This window comes from Pelodiscus sinensis, chromosome 5, assembly GCF_049634645.1.
Source record: "Pelodiscus sinensis isolate JC-2024 chromosome 5, ASM4963464v1, whole genome shotgun sequence".
NCBI lineage: Eukaryota > Metazoa > Chordata > Testudines > Trionychidae > Pelodiscus > Pelodiscus sinensis.
In genome coordinates, this window is record NC_134715.1 from 112,804,634 (window position 1) to 112,826,663 (window position 22,030).

The following is a 22,030-nucleotide window of genomic DNA, read 5'->3' on the forward strand; positions in this document are numbered from 1 at the left end:
CACCCCCAGATAATTTTAAACAGTACCAGACCCTTCTTGGGAGACTCATAGGCTCTCTCCAGATTCCACTGAAGGAGTACTAGGATGCAGCCCACACACTCTTGGACTAGGCTACGGTTCTTGCTGAAGTGACACCTCCAATTAGAGATGTGAAAAGCTAACTGGGAAGCGTCACCTTTAATGAGTGCTGCTTACCGGTTCTGGTTAACTGGGGGGGGGGAGGGTTGGAGCCCCACAGGGCCCACCATGGAGATGAGCCTGTGTGGGGATATTCCAGCCCAGGTGCTCTTGCCGGGCTAGAGTGGTCCCTTCTGCCCCCTCTGCTTGCCCCCCTTAACCAGTTAAATAATATGCTTAACCATTTAACCAATGAAATGGGATTTAACATCCAACCCTCCATTAATGAGATGAGCCTGAAACCTGCCAGAGTGAACCTGTGCACTTCTGCCATTCTGCCACCTGTGCCCAGACCTCAAAAAGACCTGAGGAAATGCTACTTTATTCTCCCCAAGGAAGTGGAATTCTAGTTTTTGGAACCTAATCCTCCTTCCCCGGTGGTTCAGATGGTTACAGAAAGAATTCAGTTATACCAGTTCACTCTGCTCCAGACAAATGACTTGAGCTTTTTTGGAAGGAAGATGTTGTTTTCATCTAGTTTAGCATTCTGAATGGCAAATTACCATTTTTGTTGTCGTTCAAGTGTGACCTTTTGAATTACAACCTTTTGAAGCTATTGGCATTGATGAACAAACACCCTCAGGATTGTGGACTCCTGTTCTGGTTATCCTGGATGAGAGAAAACTAGTTAGAGGAATTTTCCTTCAGGCATCCCTTGACACGGTGTTACACGGCATGGCTACCTCTGTATTTATGAGAGACAGACTGTGTCTGTAAGGCTATTGGTTCCCCTGCGGGATCCAAGTCACCATGGAGGAACTTCTCTTTGGGGATAGCAACCAATGAATTGCTGCACACCCTCAGACTGATAAACTACATAATGTTCTCTGGATGTTTATAGCAAATACCTCAGGCCTTTTCCATTACAGCATCATCTGCTGCCTTCATTCTTCCTTCAACAGAGTAAATATGACACCCCCCCAAAAAAAATTAGAGAGTGCAGCGAGATAGGCACCCCCATGACCATCCTTCACTTTGCCACCTCTTAGAAAGCCATTTTTTGTGTCACACCTGAGAATTGATGACCAGTTTCCACATTGCCTTCTACCACCTGCTGCAGTGGCTGCCTGGCCCATTTTCTCCCAATGTGGTGCCCTATTATTGTGGACAGATGGGTCCTGGATATTATATCAAACGGTTACTGACTAGAATGGCTTTCTTCCCCTGAGAAGTTTCTGAAACAGGAGGTGGATTTTGGTCTTCACCTGGGGACAGTAGAGCCTGTGCTTCTCCCTTGTGTAAGGAAAGACTTTTTTTTTCCCCTTAAGAAACTTTTCCCATAATGACCTCTTTCTACTCAAGTTACTGGTTTATGGCCATCAATACAAAAGATTCATATTTTCTTTTGGATATTCAGCCTGCTGCTCTTCACAGTGGGTCCAGAGCACTTCCAATGCTGGGTGCTCCTCTTCAGTTTCTTGATGGCCCCAAGGGTGTATATGAAGTTCTTGCAGTGGTGGCTGCATATCAAGGAAGACTGATGTTTTCTTACCTGGGTGATTGGCTGGTCATGGATCAGTCATTTCAGGAGGTACAAGCAACAACTATCACTGCACTTTTCCCTGCTGTCATATGGAACTTCAGAGACTCTTGTTGCGTTTAGTTGGTATCCTCTAAGAAATAATCCGATTCAAGAAAATTGAGTTTTATTTTACTTTTTTTTTCTGGAAACTGGCAGCTGCTATCTCTATTTACTTCTATTTTTTGGATTTTCTGTTGATTTCTAGCATGTGATTGAAGGCGTAGTGGTTGAGAAAAGAGTTGTGGAATACATATTGGTTTCACCATTCTTGAAGCCCCGCACCTTAATGATCTTAGAGTTTCATAGAAGCCTGTTTGTAGCACTATAGGTAAGGTTGCATTCAGACAGTTACAATGGGTATTACATCCCAAGAATATTTATGCTAAAAGATTATAACTCATTCTTAGGCCACAGATAAAACTTTCTAGAAATGAAAGTTCTGGGAAAAAAATATTTAGGTAATTTAGGGGAGTTTGAAGGAAAACTCTTTTAAAAATGTGATCTTGCTGTTAATGTTGTCTTTGGATTCTTCTAGTTGTAATGCTCTCCGAAGGCACAAACCTCAATTTTAACACATTGTACATCTAATAATTTAAGCATAGGTTAAGGAAGATCCCACCCCAATTTCCAAAACAAAAAGTTTAAATGGGATTATTTGGCGCTTCATCAACCCCTGTGTTCTTATCATCCCTGATTTTTTCCCTTTCAACAGTTATGTAACACAGAACCTCAGCCTCACCTGTAAGAAACCAAGGCATTAAGATAACAGGAAGTGACCTACATCGAGTAACCTATTACCTTTATAGTTTAATATGTGGTTAAATATTTCATTGTTCCATGGGAACTCATCTTACCCATTCCTATAGCAACCCTGAGTCTTAACCACAAGACATATACCTAAGAATGCTTTTAGTTTATACATTACAAATGTAACAATTACGGAATTAATGACTTAAATGTTCAACTATACCTATGTTGATGTTGTAAGTCGATAGCGTGTCTTTAGCGTAAGAGGTGGTAAAAAATGTAGAGGTGAATTAGAGACGTAATATGGGTGAGGTAATATTGTCAGTGTTAACCAAATGTATAAATTGTAAAGGATACCATATATAAAATTTATTTGTCACTTCCTCTCTAGATAATGCTGCAGATGTATATTTTGCATAATGGTCATGTTAATTACTTCAGTAGCATTAACTGAAAGATAATAATGGTCTTTGTATGACAGTGTGCTTTTGTGTGGTGAGACTATAATCCAGGTTTTTAGCATTTGAACACCAAATGGTTGGCCTTGGATTCAGTGATTAGCTAGTAGTGGGAAGAGGAACAGAGGACCCGTGTCACTGGAGGAGTTAGGGATAGCACTTTGAAAGATCACTAAGAGCAGAGAAAAAATGAATTGGAATTGGGAGACATGACTGCACAGATAAAGGATGGATGTGTACTGAAGATGTGTGAAAGAAGAAACAAGATGGGTCAAATGAAAATTTTGCATCCTTGACAAGTAATTACAGAAAATACTGTTTCAGAATAGCAAACTTAATCAAACATAAACTGGATAAGCATCAGTATATTGTATTGATTTACAAAATTATTCAGTAGGCTCAACTGTGTTCATTAAAATGTGCTCAAATCACAAAACAAAACAAAATTACTGGGCATTTTTTCTGTGTAGGAGATTGACTATACACTGTCAATGTTCTTTCCTTCTCTTTTGTTATCCTTTGTGGAAAAATCTCCCACAAAAAAACTGATAAGTAGCAGTATCATGCTTCCTTCTTACTTTGCCCAGAGGTTTTAAAGTTATGCATGCCAAACTAAAATATTACATTTTTGATCAAGGAACCTCCCTGCAAAACCAGCAGAAGAAGCTCAGAAACATAGACAACAGTACGAAGAAATGGTGGTACAAGCAAAAAAAAGAGGTGATGGATTTACTTTTACATCAGGAAATGTAAAGGGATATTAAACGTAAAAATATACTTGCCTCAGTAACTACCCTTTAATATAAGGAACAGATTATCTGCCGTCTCTTATAGAAAACCCAGTCAAGGAAAACAGGCAAAGATGGTTTTAAATCAACCGTACATTACTTAGGTTCTAGTCACTTGGAAGGCTGATGAAGCACATGAGATAAATTAATGTAGCCTGTAGGCTGCTCTGATTTACAGTGACCTTAACTGGGCTACCTATGGCTTGTTCCACAGTGCAGCATCTCCAGTTGACTGTGGATATTACTATGAGACCAGTGTCTGGAAGGGGACCAGTATACAGTCTCTGCTTGGCTGGTGGATAATTCCCCTAGCTTGCTGTGATGTTTCTGCAGCCCCCTCAGTCTAGAGCAGGAATGGGCAAAAGACCGTCCGCGGGCCAGATCCAGCCCACAGATGCCTTACTGTTCCCATGCCCCTGGGCCATTCAGGGTGTCCTCTCCTGCCAGGGGCACGCAGTGCTTAGAGTGAACTGCCAGCTGTTCAACTTGTGGTTCACTCTAAGCACCACATGCCCCTTGCAGGGCTGGGGCAAGGGAGCAAAAGACTTTGCTTATTCCCCTGCCTCCAGGGCCTGATTGACTTGGGGACAGGGAGAGCACGCAAAGGCTTTTCCCACCCTGCAGGGGGCACGTGGCACTTCAGAACAGCTGGCGGTGTTCTCTGGGAGGAGCAGGGACTTCACATGCTATCCCACCCCAAGGCCAATCAGGATCTGTGGGCAGGGGAGCACGGAAATGTCCTGTCCCTGCTCCTGAGCCTATTCCGGGATGGCCGAGGGCCACTTCAAAAATTTGTGAATTGGCCCTCCTCCTAAAATTGTTGCCCACCCTGGTCTAGAGGAATCCAGACACTTTTTCCTCAGTACGTTTATCCAAAACAAAAAACCAAAAACCCACACACCATAGAATCCTGCAGGTAAGAGCTAAATTATGTGGCAATTGCTAATCTCATAATTCCACAAACCTACTGAAAAATTACAATACTGAAACATCCCAGGGCTTAGATACTAAGGGAAATCTTAAGAAGAAGACTGCACTGATGATTTGTATTGCAATCTGTGTCCTTTTCACAGACCTGGGTACATGTGCATCAGGCTTTCCTAATGGTTTACATTATCTGCAGCTGTTGGGTAGTGGAAATGCCTCATCCTCTTCCTGCTGTGCTGTGAACTCAAGGTGGAGCTGGCACTGTGAATAGTGGATTGGCCCTGCTATATGCAGATTCCAGCTCTGACTGCCTACCACCATTTCCCAGTGCAGGGAAGCAGATCGTGTATGGTGACAATGAGCAGTCGGATAATGGGTCTCATGAGTATTTGCACTCATGTCCAAGTGCAGTCCTTGGAGATGAAAAGCTTCAGAGGGGTAGCCAAGTAAGTCTGTAACAGGAAAAACTTCAACAACAGATAGTATAGTAGCACCTAAAAGACTAACACAACATGTAGATGTTATCATGAGCTTTCGTGGGCACAACCCACTTCTTCAGATGACTGGAGTGTTGGAAGTCCAGATCTAAGAATACATTTATAATATTTATTTATAAAATGTATTTCTTTATTTATGAATGTATTCTTGGATCTGGACTTCCAACACTCTGGTCATCTGAAGAAGGGGGCTTTGCCCACGAAAGCTCATGATAACATCTACATGTTGTGTTAGTCTTTTAGGCGCTACTAGATTATTTGTTGTTTAAGATTTTCTTGGAGATAATGTCCCATCTGCTGGACAGCACGCCTAGGACCACATCTAGGCCAAGAATCTGCTTGCTGCCTGCTCTTAATCTTCTACTCTAAGTGTTTACTGTAGAGTTTTTGAGTGTCTTGTGTCTAGTAGTTAACCTAATCTTCTTTCCTTTGTCAGTGCTCATCATGCAGCATTATATCACTGTGTCCATTTCTCAGACAATAATACAAGGGAGTGTTGCTCCTCTCTTCTCTATACATGTGCCGTAAGCAGTTTTTGCCCCTTGAGCACAAATATGCCATCCAGGTTATCTTATCATTCAAGCACTCCTACACTGTAAAGAGCCAAATAAATGCATGTTTTTCACCCCCAGCTAAAGATTGAGGCATTTTTCTCTCTAGCCCTTCCAACTCCATTTCTTCTCTTCAGCCCTGATAATAAATGCATTACTTCTGAGGAAATTCTGCGCACACTATTTTTAAAATCTTCATGATTATGCATATATTATTTATCAAAACACAGTATGATCACTCCAATTTCAATTATTTGGTAATTTCTTTCAAAGTACAGGCAGTCAAACTGACCAGCGGCTGACTACAGGAAGCCCGAGGCAGAGTTGCTCTGCCCCAGGCTTCCTGGAATCAACCTCTGATCAGTTTCAACAGGCTGAATCTGGACGCCAGTTCCGACGTACACACAGATTCAACTTAAGAACCCCAGGCGTCCCCAAGTCAGCTGCTGCTGAAACTGATCAGCGGTTGATTCAAGGAAGCCCGGGGCAGAGCAACTCTGCCTCGGGCTTCCTGTAGTCTGCGCTGGTCAGTTTCAGCAGCGGCTGACTTGGGGACGCCTGGGGCAGAGCAGCTGGGGTGCTGCTGGGTTGCTCCAGTAGCGCCACTCCTCGGCGCTACTGGACCAATCCACCAGCACCCCAGCTGCTCTGCCCCAGGCGTCCTGATTCAGCCGCTGCTGAAACTGACCAGCAGCGGCTGAATCAGGACGCCTGGGGCAGAGCAGCTGGGGTGCTGCCGGGCTGGTCCAGTAGCGCCCAGAGCGGTGCTGCGGGACCAACCAGCAGCGCCCCAGTTGCTCTACCACAGGCGTCTCCCTGGTCTGCTGGAGACCAGCAGACCAGGGAGACGGGGAGCAAAGCGGAGCAAAGTTGCGGAGCATGCCGGCAGCGGGACAGCCGCGGTGCGTCTGGGCTGTCCGCTGCCCGCGTGCTCCGCGGCTTTGCTCCACATCTCCCCAGACCAGGGAGACGGGGAGCAAAGCCGGGGAGCACGCGGGCAGCGGACAGCCCAGACGCGCCGCGGCTGTCCCGCTGCCGGCGTCCTCAGAGGCTTTGCTTCCCGTCTCCCTGGTCTGCTGGTCTCCAGCAGACCAGGGAGACAGGCAGCAAACCCTGTTCGTAACTCGTAACTCGGGGACTGCCTGTATGTCAGCAAGTAGGTCTTTAACAATACAAAGTCAAGAAGTGGATTTCTGATATAGATTCCTTAATAGACTTATTCACACAGAACTTTGAATAATAATTAATTTAAAATATGTTGCAGCCCGAAAACAGGGGGCTGCAGAAGCTTGGTGGAAGGCAGGTACATAGGTAGTTGGGTATGTGGGTTTATGTTCCCCAAGTAGGCTTCCAGAGACTCTGGCTCAGCCATTAGGACTCCTGAAGCCCATCTGGAGTCAGCCTGAAAGGAAGGCTGATTAGAACACCTGCCACCAGTTAAGGCCTATGGGCACACAATAAAAACCTTCCCTCTGGCAAGGTAGGGGGAGAAGAAAAGGGATGGACCAGAGGAGAGGCTAAGCAGAAGACAAACCTGGAAGGCAGCAAGCTTAAGAGGGCCTGTTCCCAGATGCCAGGGAGGAGGTACCCGGGGAGGGGCTGCTATTCAGTGGGGCAAGAGTCAAGTCTCACCCCCACTTGGGGCTACTGCATAGGGCCCTGGGCCAGAACCCAGAGCAAGTGGGTGGTTCTGGGTTCCCCCCCAACCACCTCCTGGCTGGTGGGCTGCCAGCAAGGAAAGAAGGACCCTTAGACTATCGGAGGGCCTGACCTACAAACCCCTGATTGGCCGCTGATGAAAAGGGCTCTTGGAGCAGGGTACCCTTGCCTTTTCGGCAGTGGTAGGGACACTGTGAGCCTCTGACACATACGCAAAGGTCCCACCGAAAAATGCAGGACCTGGGGGCTTAGCCCAGTCTTGCCACAGCTACAATACAGAAAATATTTTCTGCACCCCTTAGAAACAGTGCAAAGGCTTGTGGAGGTCAGGGATAACAGAGGAACTGATGGAGAGGGAAGTAGTTTCTGGAAAAGAGCCTGGGAGTGAACTTAGAGGGTTGTTGGGTGTGGGAGTGAGAAGTAGGAACAGTTTTTCTTTTTTTTTTTTTTTTTTTTTTTTTTAGGGGGGGAAGGGATTGTTAGGGAGCCTTCACTCACACTGATTCCCTAGTCTCTCATTCAGTCAGGCACATCTGTCCTGATACTGTGTGGCCCTTCACCTTTACTCCTGGTGGCCCTACATCCCCCACTCTCTTCCAGCCCCTGCCTCAGTACTGTCAGCCCATTAACTCCCATAGCATCTTTTCCCCTCACTAACTTTTCTGAACCCCAGATTGTGCCCTGGTCTGTCCATCCCCTCCCCCCATAGCTCATGCATTGTGATTTAGCCCCATGGGTGGGCCTTGGTGAGAAATTCAAAGCCTCACCCCTTCTCCTCCCCTCTCTGTGTCTGGCTGAGCTAGCTGCCCTCTCTTCTGGCACTACAGTAGTCCTGGTGGGCAAAACTTGTTATTTAGTGCCATCCTGGCAGACTTTCTGTGGAGTACATGAATTCTGTACATGCACAGTGGCGCAGAATTCCCTCAGGTATAATGCATTGTTCTGCAAGGTGACTTCTTATCTGTTCTTTGAGACCTGGAATGGTAAAATGTGTAAGAAAACAATGAAACTGGGGGAAGATAAGAACTTGCTACTTTAATGTGTAATAGGAAAGTGATAACTAGTATAGATAGGATCACAGAACAATTATTTCAAAATAAACATTACAAGACCTAAGATATCATTATGTGATTTCTGTTTAGGCAGTGCTCCTGCTATATACTTAAAACAAAACAAAACAAAAAGCCAACAACTTTGAACTACTCAAGGTCATCATGTATATTTGATTCACAGTGGACAAATCCCAGTTATTTCCTATGTAGCAGTAGTGTCCTTTTGATATATTTATATAGAGATGGAACCTGTGCCCTAAGCACTTTACAGTCTATTAAAGGTTTCAGTCCAATAATAGTTTTAAATGCATAAAGAATGAAGGATCAAGATGCATTTAATGGCATATTGGTATATGGGAAGCGTTACATGAACAAGAGCACTAGGCATTAGCTTTGGTAAATGAAATAAATGGTAATGTTCCTTAAAGAAGATGCTACAGTGTCAGTCTTACAGACTGAAAGTTTCTAGTGAACCACGAAGTAAGTTCAGCATAGGATTCAGCAATAGGAAGATTTGTGTATGCCCTAACAATATGCCTAAATCATCTCCCTGGAAGACCACCTGTAGGAACAAGAGCACAATCAGATATATTATCTGTACAGTCCTTTGCCTTTGAGATTACCAGTAAAAGCAGGTTTCTCTTATTCCACAGAGGCTATCAGGTGATAACTTTCAGTTGTTACCGAACTTGTTCAGATTTGAATTGGTAACTCAGAGGTTGAAAGACTCTATATTCCATTAATTCTCTCCTGTTTCATCCAGTTTATCCAATATAATACTAATGTGTAGTTCAGTTTTGAACTGTGTTCACACACAACATTATTGGTGTCATATAGAAAATTGTAAAATGTCCAGGATGCCCTTTGGAATTGCTTGAATAGGAGACTGTGATTTCAGGCATATACAGGTTAAAATGGTTCTAGCCATGATTGAAGTATTTAATGGCTCTTACCTTTTTAAGTATACCTTTAACTATGTAATTTTCTTTTTTCAGAGCTTAAAGAAGCCCAGAGGAGAAAGAAGCAACTGGAAGAACGATGTAGACTAGAAGAAAGTATTGGCAATGCAGTTTTAATTTGGAACAATGAAATCTTACCCAACTGGGAAACTATGTAAGACACAGCATGTTTATATTGTGTTTAAAAGTAATTTTCTGTACCCTGAAAAGTTATGGTATTAGTCAAGATTACTTTATTTCAAATAAACAATTCCAGAAGCTGTGTATTGCAGTCAAAGGTGACTTGCAAAAGGAATTGTCCTGTTTAAGAAGGCATTCAGGTGGGGCGGCCAAAGTGGTGGAATTTTGTTAATTCCATTTGCTTGTTACATCTAATAGTTTCACAAATTAGACAATTAGACTGAACATAACTATGTGCATAACTTCCTATTACATAGAGCTATGTAGCCATCCATTTCCTGACTCTAAGGGTACGTCTAAACTACATGGCTCCGTTGGCGGAGCTATGTAGATTTGTTGTTTTGGCAAAGTCAAATGAAGCCGCGATTTAAATGATCGCGGCTTCATTTAAATTTACATGGCTGCCGCGCTGAGCCGACAAACAGCTGATCAGCTGTTTGTCCGCTCAGCGCGCTAGTCTGGACGCTCCCCTGCCGACATCAAAGCCCTTTGTTGGCAGCCCCGGTAAACCTCGTCCCACAAGGAATAACGGGGCTGCCGACAAAGGGCTTTGATGTCGGCAGGGGAGCGTCCAGACTAGCGCGCTGAGCGGACAAACAGCTGATCAGCTGTTTGTCGGCTCAGCGCGGCAGCCATGTAAATTTAAATGAAGCCGCGATCATTTAAATCGCGGCTTCATTTGACTTTGCCAAAACAACAAAACAACAGCCTAATTGTATATAGCAATATAATTTAAACTGCCTTGAGCGTGTTAATTTATGGTCTCACTTGCATGTAGAATAAAATCCATGTTTCAGACATGTGCTTCATCACAATGACTACTTTTCCCTTACTGCTCTTAATGAAAAGTAGTGAGTTTCTGAAACTTCTTGTCCATTTCTTCAAACCTTTTTGGCATGTCACATACAGCAGTGATGTTCAGAAATAATCTAAGATCCGGGAGTGGTTGGTGACTCGGACCTCTGCTAATACTAGAAAACATAGCACTTAGACATCCATTTGTCAGGACCTGGTTCTTCTTGACTGCTTGGGGGTTTGATGGTGAATTCTCAGATGTCTGCACAAATATAACAATATTAAGCCTCTTACATTTATGGTGTGATACACTGTGTATGCCAAACAAGTAGGGGGGAAAAAGAGAAATAGGGAAAGCAGTAGTTAAAAAACAAACAAACAAACCCAAACCCCTCTTTTCACAGCTAACACTTTTAAAAAGATGTGTACAGGTAATTAACATGACTAAAAACAACAGCAGCTACATTCAACAGTTGACCTTTTTAAGGGTTTTAACTGTTTCATTTCCCTTTGACTGACAGTGATTCCTGAATGGAACTTTTACTCCTGGGGAAATTCTGGTACAACATTTTTTTTTTTCTTGATCCTTTCCTCTCCCCGCCCCCTCTGTCTTTGTCTCATTGGCTCATACAGAGTGATAGACTGCTAACAGTGTTCCAATCAAAAGCTTTAGTTTGAGGAAGAAGGTGGTAGTACAACAAAGTTCTAAGCGTTATAGACAGTACACAAGCATGAATAAATGCTGCACAATCCTTGTTTGATTTCTGGGCGTGGCAGGGTGGGAGTTGGTCTATGGCAGGCTGATATACATGTAGACCTGAATTTTGCATCCGCCTTTAAAATACCTTCTCCTACCTATAGTTCAGTAGAATGTTTTATTTTAAACAGGTGCTGCTCTCGTAAAGTTCGAGAATTGTGGTGGCAGGGTATTCCTCCAAGCGTGAGGGGCAAAGTCTGGAGCTTGGCAATCGGCAACGAGTTAAATATCACTCATGGTGAGGCTGATTTGTATTCCCTCTGCATTTTGAGGCACTCAAATAAATAACCCATTAGCAGATACTTCCATTCAGTTAGAACATGTCAAAATTTGGGGAAATGACAAAGTCACGGTCAGTTGTACTTTGCTTTCATTAATGGATACCACGTGTTCTTTTCCACAGTGCATAAAATCTTCCTTTTGCTGAATGTAGTATTTAATTTTGAGGGTGTTCTAGGATTTTTTCTTCTGCTGCTGAGTCTGTGTCATAGTTCTGAAATATTGCTGTGGACTGCTTTGATGTCAAGTAAAAATGTTCAGCATTAGCCCCATTTCAGTTTCAATAGAAAATGTGATATTTCATGTAATTACTGTGAATTATGTAGTGACTATGGATGTACACACACTAAGTTTCTCACTTCAGAATAAAGCAAGTGTGAGTGAAGGAGTAACTGATTTGGAAATTAAACCTGGTACGGAATTAGTCCTCTTTCCCACATGTTCTTTAGTGATAATAGCAGTAATACATTAGTCTCCATTTCCTTGATGTTGTACTAAGTTGTTTTTTCAGTATTTTCTCCTACTGCCCCTAGGCTGAGATGTCATTTTTATACTATGTTACACTGATATTATATTTGATACATATTCAGTAGGGGATGTTTCCTTTTCCCCTTATTAGTATTTCCTCACCTTACTAACGGTGAAGTCTTTTTCCTATAGGTCAACATATCATTGATCTCAACTTATTCTCATATACGTCAATTCGTTACCATGGATGGGCATTTTGTGGTTGTCTATCACATTTGTTGTTCCTGTCCTAGCCAATTATTCAATCTCATCTTAACTGGTTATTTCAGGTTTTTCCAAGTAATGATGTACCTGCTAAGTTTGAGGGTATTCTTGGAAGCCGCCCCTATGCCCACTGAAGGTTGTTTTCTAGTAGGGATGTTAAAATGTGCTTATTTTGGTAAATTGTAACTGTTGAATTTTTCTGCTGTTACACATTTACACGCGGGGACAGACAGAAGAGGTGGAGCCAGGCTGCTGCCTCTGTATGGGAGGCAGGTGAGAGGCAGTGCTTGTGGTGCTGCATGGAATAGTGAAAGTTAACTGATGAGCCCAAGCGACGAGGAGTCCTGTGGCACCTTATAGACTAACTGAAGTGTAGGAGCATAAGCTTTCGTGGGCAAAGACCCACTTCGTCAGATGCATGTAGTGGAAATTTCCAGAGGCAGGAATAAATATGCAGGCCAGGATCAGGCTGGAGATGACCAGGTGGATCCAATCAAGGAGGATGAGGCCCACTTCTAGCAACTGATCTGGAGGTGTGAATTCCAAGAGAACAGAAGCTGCTTTTGTAGTTAGCAAGCCATTCACAGTCTTTGTTTAATCCAGAGTTGATTGTGTCAAACTTAAAGATGAACTGTAGCTCAGCAGTTTCTCTTTGAAGTCTGGTCCTGAAGTTTTTTTGCTGCAGGATGGCTACTTTTAGATCTGCAATTGTGTGTCCAGGAAGATTGAAGTGTTCCCCTACAGGTTTTTGTATGTTGCCATTCCTAATATCAGATTTGTGTCCATTGATTCTTTTACGTAGGGACTGTCCTGTTTGGCCGATGGATATAGCAGTGGGGCATTGTTGGCACATGATGGCATATATTACATTGGTGGATGTGCAGGAGAACGTACCAGTGACAGTATGGCTGATCTGGTTAGGTCCTGTGATGGTGTTGCTGGTGTATATATGTGGGCAGAGTTGGCACCGAGGTTTGTTGCCCAGGCTCATCAGTTACCTGTTTACATGTGTACATTATCACATCCTTATTATCTAGGTGAAATGTCCTGAATATATGAGCATTGACTTTGCTATCTAGATCAAAAGGTCCCAGGCACGTGAATGCTAGCTTTGCTTTAGGCCAACATATAAGATGTGGCCTGTAAGTCCCTTGTGTTACAACTAAACTGCCACTATAAACTTACTATAACCTCTTATAATAAAGCATATAATCAAAACCATAAAGAAATAATAAATCTATATCTCTATAGGCAAGCAAGTTAGGGCCTATAGGCTACAACTTACGTCAAAATTATATCCCAGTGAAACAAATCTTCCAGCTGTCTGTCTTACCTAAAATTCAATTAGTGTTTTGCTTTATTTTTTCTTACGAAGGGGATGGATTGTTAGCATGCTGACATGTACTCAGTAATTGAAAATAGATTTAAAATAGTACTTGTTTTTCAGAACTCTATGATATTTGCTTGGCTCGTGCCAAAGAGAGGTGGCGATCACTTAGCATAGGAGGCTCTGAAGGAGATTGTGAAGGTACATTTTATTTTGTAAAATATAATTCTGTGTTGTGTGGTAACTTCCTCTTCATTACAAAAGGAGGTAGTGGGTTAAAATAATTCCTAAATTTTAAAACTAAAATAATACAGATTAAAAAGCTAGAAGAAAATTCACTGTTTTAGGTGTGGGAAAATGGTTGGTTAAGCTGCACAAGTTTTTATAGGAAGTCTTAATTTCTTGCATGCTGTTATTGACATTATTTTCCTCTTTAAAGTATCTTTAAATTCAGTTGTCTGTAATTTAAAAAATGGTTTTGCAAAACCTCCTTTTACCGATAGCTGAAAGATTTTTAGGGGGTGTGTGTGTGAGAGAGAGAAAATAAATAAATATTTTAGGCTTGGTGTTGTAACATCTTAAGATGTTACTTTCACTTTCTCTGTTTGAGGATCTAAATTCTTTGAAACTTGAGTAGTAGCAAGTTACTTTCTTATTGGCTCACCCATGAGAGAGCTGCAAGCCTGTTGCTCAGACTCAGCATGTTGAGATTTTCCAGTTGGCTGGGTGCAAAGAAAGAGGAAAAAAAATCAGGGTCCTTGAAATAGGATATTTAATCTGCTAAAATGATCACCTCATTAAGGAGCGGTGCTGAGCAGAGATACAGGGATGGTATCAAATATGGTTTTTTAGCTTTCTTTACTATTCATTATTCAGAGTTGATATCAACATGTGGTTAATGTAAGTGTAAGATAGAAGCAACTTGCCTTCACTAAAAAAAAGGCAGCAGATAAACTTGATGATGATACTGAGGAGGACAGACAAAACCCGGATAGGAATGTTTGGACACTGGTTGGGGGAGGTCATGTTGTAGGTGCATGTTTTCTTTACTTAAAATTTAAGTTGCTGGAGGAATATTACAATACTATTTATCTGTAAGTATAAATAAAATGCCAAATTGAATGTACAAAATTGGACGTACAATTGGAGGATAAGGCACAACTGTGCATGTGTGTTAAACACAGTAATTTTATTTTGATTTATGCAGATGTTGGATTTTCTGCAGCAGACAGGGAAGCAAGTCTGGAATTAATAAAACTGGATATTTCTAGAACATTTCCTAATCTCTGTATTTTCCAGCAAGTAAGTTATTTTAGGTTTTAATCACACACTATTTTGCAGTGTACACTTGAATAGTAAATACATTTTTTTTAAAGTCTTCACTGAAATAAATGTATTGAGTTCCAAATGTTTGTAGAAAAAATCTGTAGTGCAAACTTGCATGTTGGTATTTAAATGCATCTATCTATCTAATCTATCTATCAGTAGTTTGTGGTAAAATTCATGTCTTGTGTTCCTCAGTGACAAATGTAAAGGATTTCAGCAGAGCCTAAGACTGCTAATTTTTAATATATGGAAACTTGTAGCACTTCCCAGGACTTGAGATTAATTTATGGTATTTTTAATGGAAATCTTAATATGCTAAGGCTCTTCTTGCTATAGAGTTAAACTAACTTGATTGGTGTTTATCTTCCTTGTACTGAAAAAGCCATGGGAAGATGTTCCTTTGTGACATTACAATGATGCGTTCCATATAAAAGTTGAATGAACTTAAAATTTTCAAAGCCTGTCTAGAGGATTTGGACACATCTTTTAATAAAATTAATGGAATATGTGTCTAAAGGTATGTCTACACATGCAAGAAAAATCTACAGCTGGCCCATGCCAGCTGCCTAGGTGTAATAGGGTTTGGGCATCTGGGCTGTTTCATTATTGTGTGAACTTCTGGGCACAGCCTGGAGTCCAGGCTGCAGGATCTTGCAAGCCCAGAAGTCTACGCAGGACTAAGCAGCCCCACAGCCTGAGCCCAGGTTAGCTAGTACAGGCCAGGCTTGGTTTTTCTTTGCTCTGTAGACATAACCTAAATCTTCTACACAGCTTTCATGCATTGTGAAATTGAATGATTCATTTTTAATTTTTCATTATAGGGAGGTCCTTACCATGACATGTTGCACAGTATTTTAGGAGCCTATACATGTTACAGACCCGATGTTGGCTATGTAAGTGAAGTTACGTGTTGTAATTATGTGGGAGCATTTCTAAAGTCATTTGCAAGACTGCTTAAAATGATTGTGAGGATTTGTGGGTTTTGCTGTGTATTTTCATTGTATTGTGGTATATTTTTATACAGAACATTATATTAAGGGATATGTGCACTGTTAAGTTTTGCTGTTACACTGCTAGATTTTAATGTTGTAATGAAGTAGAGATAAGACTTCAAAAAATTCTAGGGCACAAGTGTGCGCTGAATAAAAATTGAAATATAAGCCATCTGGTTAAGTCACTCCTTTGAACCACATACTGTGTTTCAGTGCACCTTATTGAGGTGACAGCTTGTTAAAAATACATCTGGTCTTCAAGATGGCCTCTGTGTTCACATTTCTAGGTTGTGTGCCCTGGTGCTGCAAAGCTTCTGGAACATTCTATTAAAGCAGTGCCCATTGGGGCTGCATAAGCTCCCTTGCATCACTGAACAGTCAGAGTGCAGGTTATAAAATGACTGCATGGCCCCAACTGTTTAATTCAGTTCTTTTTCCATGGCATTTAGTCTGGGTGTGCATTAGATATTTTTGGCTGGGTGGAAGTGGAGGAGGTGGCAATACCCAAACAATTTCTTTTTCCTCATTTGTCAGTTAGTATATTTTTGATGTTTCAGTAATTGTTTCTGTGGATTTTGGCTGATCTGGTTCCTGAGGAACTGGAGAAGAACATGATACACAGATAACATCATGTATATGGTATGGCTCATGCTCCTCTGTTCTTGGAGGCCTGTTCTAAGTATCTGCAAGATGTCCATTCCTCCAATCCTTTGCAGGGCCTTCATGTCTCATACCTACTTGGATTGGCAGTGCGGGGCCTCCAAGCTTTCCTCACTGAGAAGGCCTGGTCCATGAATCAAGCATCAGTTCTGTTGCGTATCTCTGAAAAGGGACAGCAGAGACAATTTTTTACTTCAGTGTCAGGCAAATCAGGATAAGATATATCAGTTGGACAGATCAGAAACTTAAAAAGGAGGAAATGTTAGGCAGCATAGTGTTCAAATACAACGTGCCTTAATCCATGCCAGCTGGGTGTAAATTCTTATGGGGGTGGACCTTGTTGGTGCATTACAAGTTCCCTAGTACACATTTAAAAACTACTGTTTGAAACAGGATTACATGAGTAGTATTAATATGTACTAGCAGGATCCACGTAGGCTAGTTAATGTGCAACATGCATTAAAATGTACAGCCCAGCTGTTGTGGATAAATGTAGACAAGCTTATAAGTATACTGGCTTTATATATGTTAGCAAAATTACCTCTAGCACTTCATGCTGCCAATAAATGAATGAAAAACCCACAAAGGGAAGAAGGTATGGAAATAGATGTTAAACTGGCCCTGGACTCAGGTAACATGCCACATCTGAAGCATGTTAACAACCCAGCATCCTGCAAGTGGACCATGCACAGGCTATCTCAGAAGGAGAGAGAACTCACTGGTGCATCATACAATATAATTGCGAAGAGGCAACATTCCTGCAAAAATAGGTTATTCACCAGTAACTATCTTCTTTTTTTAGGTTCAGGGCATGTCATTCATAGCTGCAGTATTGATCTTGAATTTGGATACTGCAGATGCCTTCATTGCTTTTTCTAATCTTTTGAATAAACCGTGTCAGATGGCATTTTTTCGAGTGGACCATGGCCTTGTAAGTATACAGGAAACTCTAATCCCTTTGTGTTTATAATGAAGATCTGATCTGGTCAAGAACAAGACAGCACTTCAGAGAGAGTTCATAGTTTGGAATTAGAAGTTCTATAACATCTAATTTTAAAGCCACATTAAAAAATAAAATGTACTGAAAGGGGAAACTGAATGAAATTCTCTAGCTGCCCAGTACTGTGCAATATTCAGAGATTATTATGAGCATGATTATTCTAGGTGCATTGATTTAATGCATCTATTGTAGGTGGGAGCCCAGACCAATTTAACAGCCTTACAAAAATGGATTGGAAGGCACTTCTTATCCCATGGTAATAGTTTGCTAAAAATAAACTGTTGATGCTTTACAGTGAGAAGCAGGTTTCCCATTTCTCTTTCTCATAGTTTTGCTGTGGCAGCTGGCTAAGGGAATTAGGCAATCAATTCCTTATTTCCTAAGGTTCCTTTGAAATTGCCAGTTAGCATGTACAACACACTATGTGGGGGAAAATAACAAAATCCTAAAACTTCATTCTCCTTGCAGTTGCTCTTACTGATCTGCTGTAGCTTTTCTCGTGAGCTGGGCATCTGGCCAACATTACAACCACTGCTTTCCGGTTGCCCAGCTCTGAAGGCAGTTCACAAGTAAGGATGGCAATACTGTGACCCTCCCAAAATAGTTTTGTGACCCCCCCCCCCCCGCCTCCCCCCTCACACACACAACTCCCTTTTGGGTCAGAACCACGAATTTGAGAAGTGCTGGTTTCCTGTCTGAAATCTGTATAGTATAGGGTAAAAGCACACACAAGGCCAGATGTCATGGGAGTGTTCCATGACGTGTTTTGCATGGCTGTGAATTTGGTAGAGCCCTAGGTACAATGAGCTGATACTACGCTTCTTCCAAGGTAAATGAGATTCATTGATACAAGAGAAATTCAATAAATCTTGATTGACAAAATGAGAACTCAACATATGTACTACAAGCCGTCCTTGCTTTAAGTCCAAGATACGTTCCAAAAAACTTGGACTTACAGCAAACGGATGTATATTGGGGTGACTTATAGCGGATTTCCCATTTCTCTTTCTGTATCCCTATATTCACACATTCTTCCATATAGTTTAGAAAACTGAAATGTTCAGTTTATGGCCATAGCACTATTAGTACTAGGGAGGTTACGTATCATGTAATTGAATAGCTGTGTTACCACATGAAATTTTAGCAGTTACACGACTATTCAATAGTCCCTTGGCATGGGGCCAGCAGCCAATGCCCTCCTGGCCTCACTCCCAAGGAGTCCCCTGCCACCCTGCACTGCTGCATCTCTATCAGAGACAGCAGTGCTAGGTGGCAGGCAGGTGCCATTCCCCGAGGGGAGCCAGTTTGAAAAACAGTTTCTTGCACTAATTGGCTTCTGCCTGCTGCCCTGCGCTGCTGCCTCTGATACAGTAGCAGCGTGGGGTGGGAGCAGCCCCTGTCTACAGGGGGCTTGAGCTCCATGTGGACAGGGACTGCTCTATGGGATGCTGGAGCAGCCTCTGTCTTCAGGGAACTCAGGCCCCGCCGCATGGGTAGGCCTTGCTGCTGCGAAGCAGCCTTTCTCCACAGCGAGCCCGGGCTGCCACAGATGGAGACTGCTTCTTGACATCCTCCCCTCCCCCCGCTGCACTGTTGCTTCAGAGAGGCAGCAGCATGTGTGTGGGACAAACGGCACCACGGAGCTGGTACTGGGGAAACTGGCTCTCTCCAGCACCGGCTCCTTCCTTCCTCCCTGCTTCTGTAGGCGGTAGCAAGGGTGGGGGTAGGTGGGTCCGTGAGCCAGCATGTGCGGGGATGCTGCTTGGAAGCTGGCTCCCTGTGTATATTGACTCCAGCCGCGCACCCCTCTCCCCCATGCTGCTGCTTTTCTATCAGAAGTGGCAGCACAGGGGTGGATCCGGTCCTCACGGGCTCTGACTCTGGCTCCTGCTTCTCCCCCCTTACTGCCTCTGCCTCAGCAAGGGCGGGGGGGGGGGGGGGGAGAGGGATGTGTGTGTAGTTGACAAGATCAACCGATAAGCCTAAACTTATCAGTTAATTGTGTAGTTATCTTCATGTTGACATCCCCAATTAGTATTTCTAGTAGTTCAATTGCTTTTTTTGTAGCTTGTTGAATAATTGCTTTTTTGAATCTTATTACTTGATGAGTCTGTTTACGTATTCATTTCAGGGCTTCATTTTATTCTGGTTTATAAATAATTATACATCCAAGCTGTGTTTTTGAAACATGCCATAAAACTATAATGTGACATACAATTTAAAAACACCTACCAATTAATCCTCAGAATCAAGATAAAATAGCCTTCTACTATTTCAATTTTAGTATGGCTGTCTAATGAATAGAGCACCAACTTTTTCAGACCATTGTGTTTTCCGTTAAATGCAATATCTGGAATGCTGTGCGATTGAAAGGGTTAGTATGCACTGGCTTTAACATCTAAACATTGAGAGAGTATAGAAGCTAGGACTGGACAATGCATTACATAACTTCCATGTAGATTTTTTTTTTAACATTGCAGTATAGGTAGGACCCTACCAAATTCCCATTTCGCTTTGGTCAATTTCATGTTCACAAGGTCTTAAAATGAGTAAATTTCAAATGTTTACATCTGACATCTTGGTGGTGTAACAGTTGGGGGTCTGCATCCAAAGGGGAATTGAAAGGGGTCCCAAAGCTCTTGTATGTTGCTCCTGAAACAGTGGGGGCTGCAGGGTCAACATACTCATATCTGTGCTGTCTTCAGAGCCCACCTCCTGCAGCTGAAAGAGGTTCTTGGAGCTGAAAGTAGATCTGATCTTCCCAGTGCTGCTGGGCGCACCCCAATTAGGGGATCCCAGATGCTAGTCTGGGCCTGTAGTGTGTTAATGCATGGGCCTGTGCCCAGGGGCCCTGGCCAACTTGAAAATAGGGGCACTAGCAGGAGCCACAGGTTGGAAGCTCCAAAGCCTAGCATGTGCTATGGAGGATGAAGACCAGAGATTGGGCATCCTGAGCCCCAGGTGGAGCCATGGCAGTGGAGAGCAGCCCCAAGCCTGGGTGGGAGACATGGCAGAGGAGGCAGAAGCCTGGAGTCTGAGGCTAGGACGAGACTGCAGCGTTTTTGCAGAAAAAGCTATGCAAAATGTGCTCCAAATTTTGTGTAGCTTTTTCCATTCTTTCTCCTCTCCCCCTCCCCCCCGGAAGAGGCTTTTCCACCAGCTGGCCCTCTCTAGACGGAGCCAAATGACGGAAAAGCCTCCTCTTTCAGCAGAGCCCTTATGCCTTGTGAAACAAGATATACAGGGCTCCCTGAAAGAGCATGTTAGCTCTTCCACACAAAAAAAAAAAAAGTGGAAGAGCAAACGTATTGCTTGGATGCGGAGGGGTTTTTGCAGGTTACTGGAGGTATCCTGCAAAAACCCTGTAGTCTAGATATAGCCTGAGGCAGGAGTGGTGGGGATGCAGAAGCCCTAAGTCCCAGCTGGAGCCACACAGGGTGGCAGCCTCCACCTCAAGTCCCTGAGCCTGGGCAGAAGCTGCAGTGTGTGGAAGCCCAAAGGTCCTGGCTGGAGCCTGGGTGCACCCAGCTCTGGCAGGAGCTGCTGGGATTGGGAGAGGGACAACAGTACCCTGAGCTCTGCAGGAGCTGTGCAGGGGGATGGCAGTCCACAGCCCAGGTCGCTGAGCCTGGGTGGGAGTCACAGGGGTAAGCAGATTTCACTGAAAGGGCTTATTTCTGAGTCCATGACATGTTTTTCATGGCTGTGAAATTGGGGGGGGGGAGAGAGCACTCGCTCGCAGCCAGCTACAGGAATACCTGGACAGTTTTCCTCTCGTTAGGGAATTCCTTGCACTCTAGTTCTGATTTGCAGGTTCACTATATAGATTTTCCTCAATGACACATTGAATGCAGTGTTTTTACACAATTATTGTATAATTATTCTGTGCCATGCAATCACTGTGCTCTTTGGCTCAGTTTTCTAGCTGTTTGCCTAACACTCCAGTCAGTTGAAACAGAAAAGCACCATAATGTATATGGGCAAGGGTGGGGTGTATTAAAAAGTGAAGAAAATGGGTCTGTCAAATAGTTCAAGGGGACTTAAAGAACAAACAAACATGGACTCACTTCCATTCTTCCATCTGTCCACTTAATTCATACCAGCAGGACTCTTGTTCTCACCAAAACGGGTGTATTTGTATTGAGAGAATTTCAGCCTTTCCTTCCCATTTTAGTTTTGGTGCATATTCTAACCAAAAATACATTAATCGTGGTGGGGAAAACCTGGCTGAGCCAGTAGGCTTGAGAGAAGGCACAATGAGGAAAGAACAAGAGAAGAGCAATTTTTTTAAACTCGTTAACAGTTATCTTTTAATCACACATTTCACTGTCATTTCTGTCCTTCTCTTAAAGACCTAGTAGGGCATTGCACTGGGAGTGAAACCTGATTTCTCTTCTCATCTGTGATATTGATTTGTAGAGTGGCCTTCAGTTTTTTTTGTTTCCCCTCCTATAAAATGCAAACAAGGCTTACTGTGAATGCTATGAGTGAAAGCTGTAAGAGTATAACTTAGCATTATTTACTTTCTAGTAAGGTTTAAAAGCTTCTTAGCTTCCCACCTGAACTTATTGGATGCAATTCATTCAGTCTAAGATAATTATTATTGTGACTTAAGGGTGCTTTCTGTTTATACAGTAACTAGCAG

At 42.8% G+C, this 22,030-nt stretch overlaps 1 protein-coding gene across 8 annotated transcripts in view; it reads left to right on the forward strand.

Annotated features, from left to right (window-relative positions):
- TBC1D14 (TBC1 domain family member 14) overlaps positions 1-22,030 on the forward strand; it is a 114,959-nt gene that overhangs the window by 81,602 nt on the left and 11,327 nt on the right. For all 8 annotated transcript variants that reach the window (XM_075930778.1, XM_075930776.1, XM_075930780.1 and 5 more), the window contains 7 exons: positions 3,542-3,624; positions 9,374-9,491; positions 11,201-11,307; positions 13,528-13,608; positions 14,615-14,709; positions 15,555-15,626; positions 17,188-17,316. In XM_075930778.1, the coding sequence (XP_075786893.1) occupies positions 3,542-3,624; positions 9,374-9,491; positions 11,201-11,307; positions 13,528-13,608; positions 14,615-14,709; positions 15,555-15,626; positions 17,188-17,316 (685 nt within the window). The remainder of the gene's footprint in view (positions 1-3,541; positions 3,625-9,373; positions 9,492-11,200; positions 11,308-13,527; positions 13,609-14,614; positions 14,710-15,554; positions 15,627-17,187; positions 17,317-22,030) is intronic.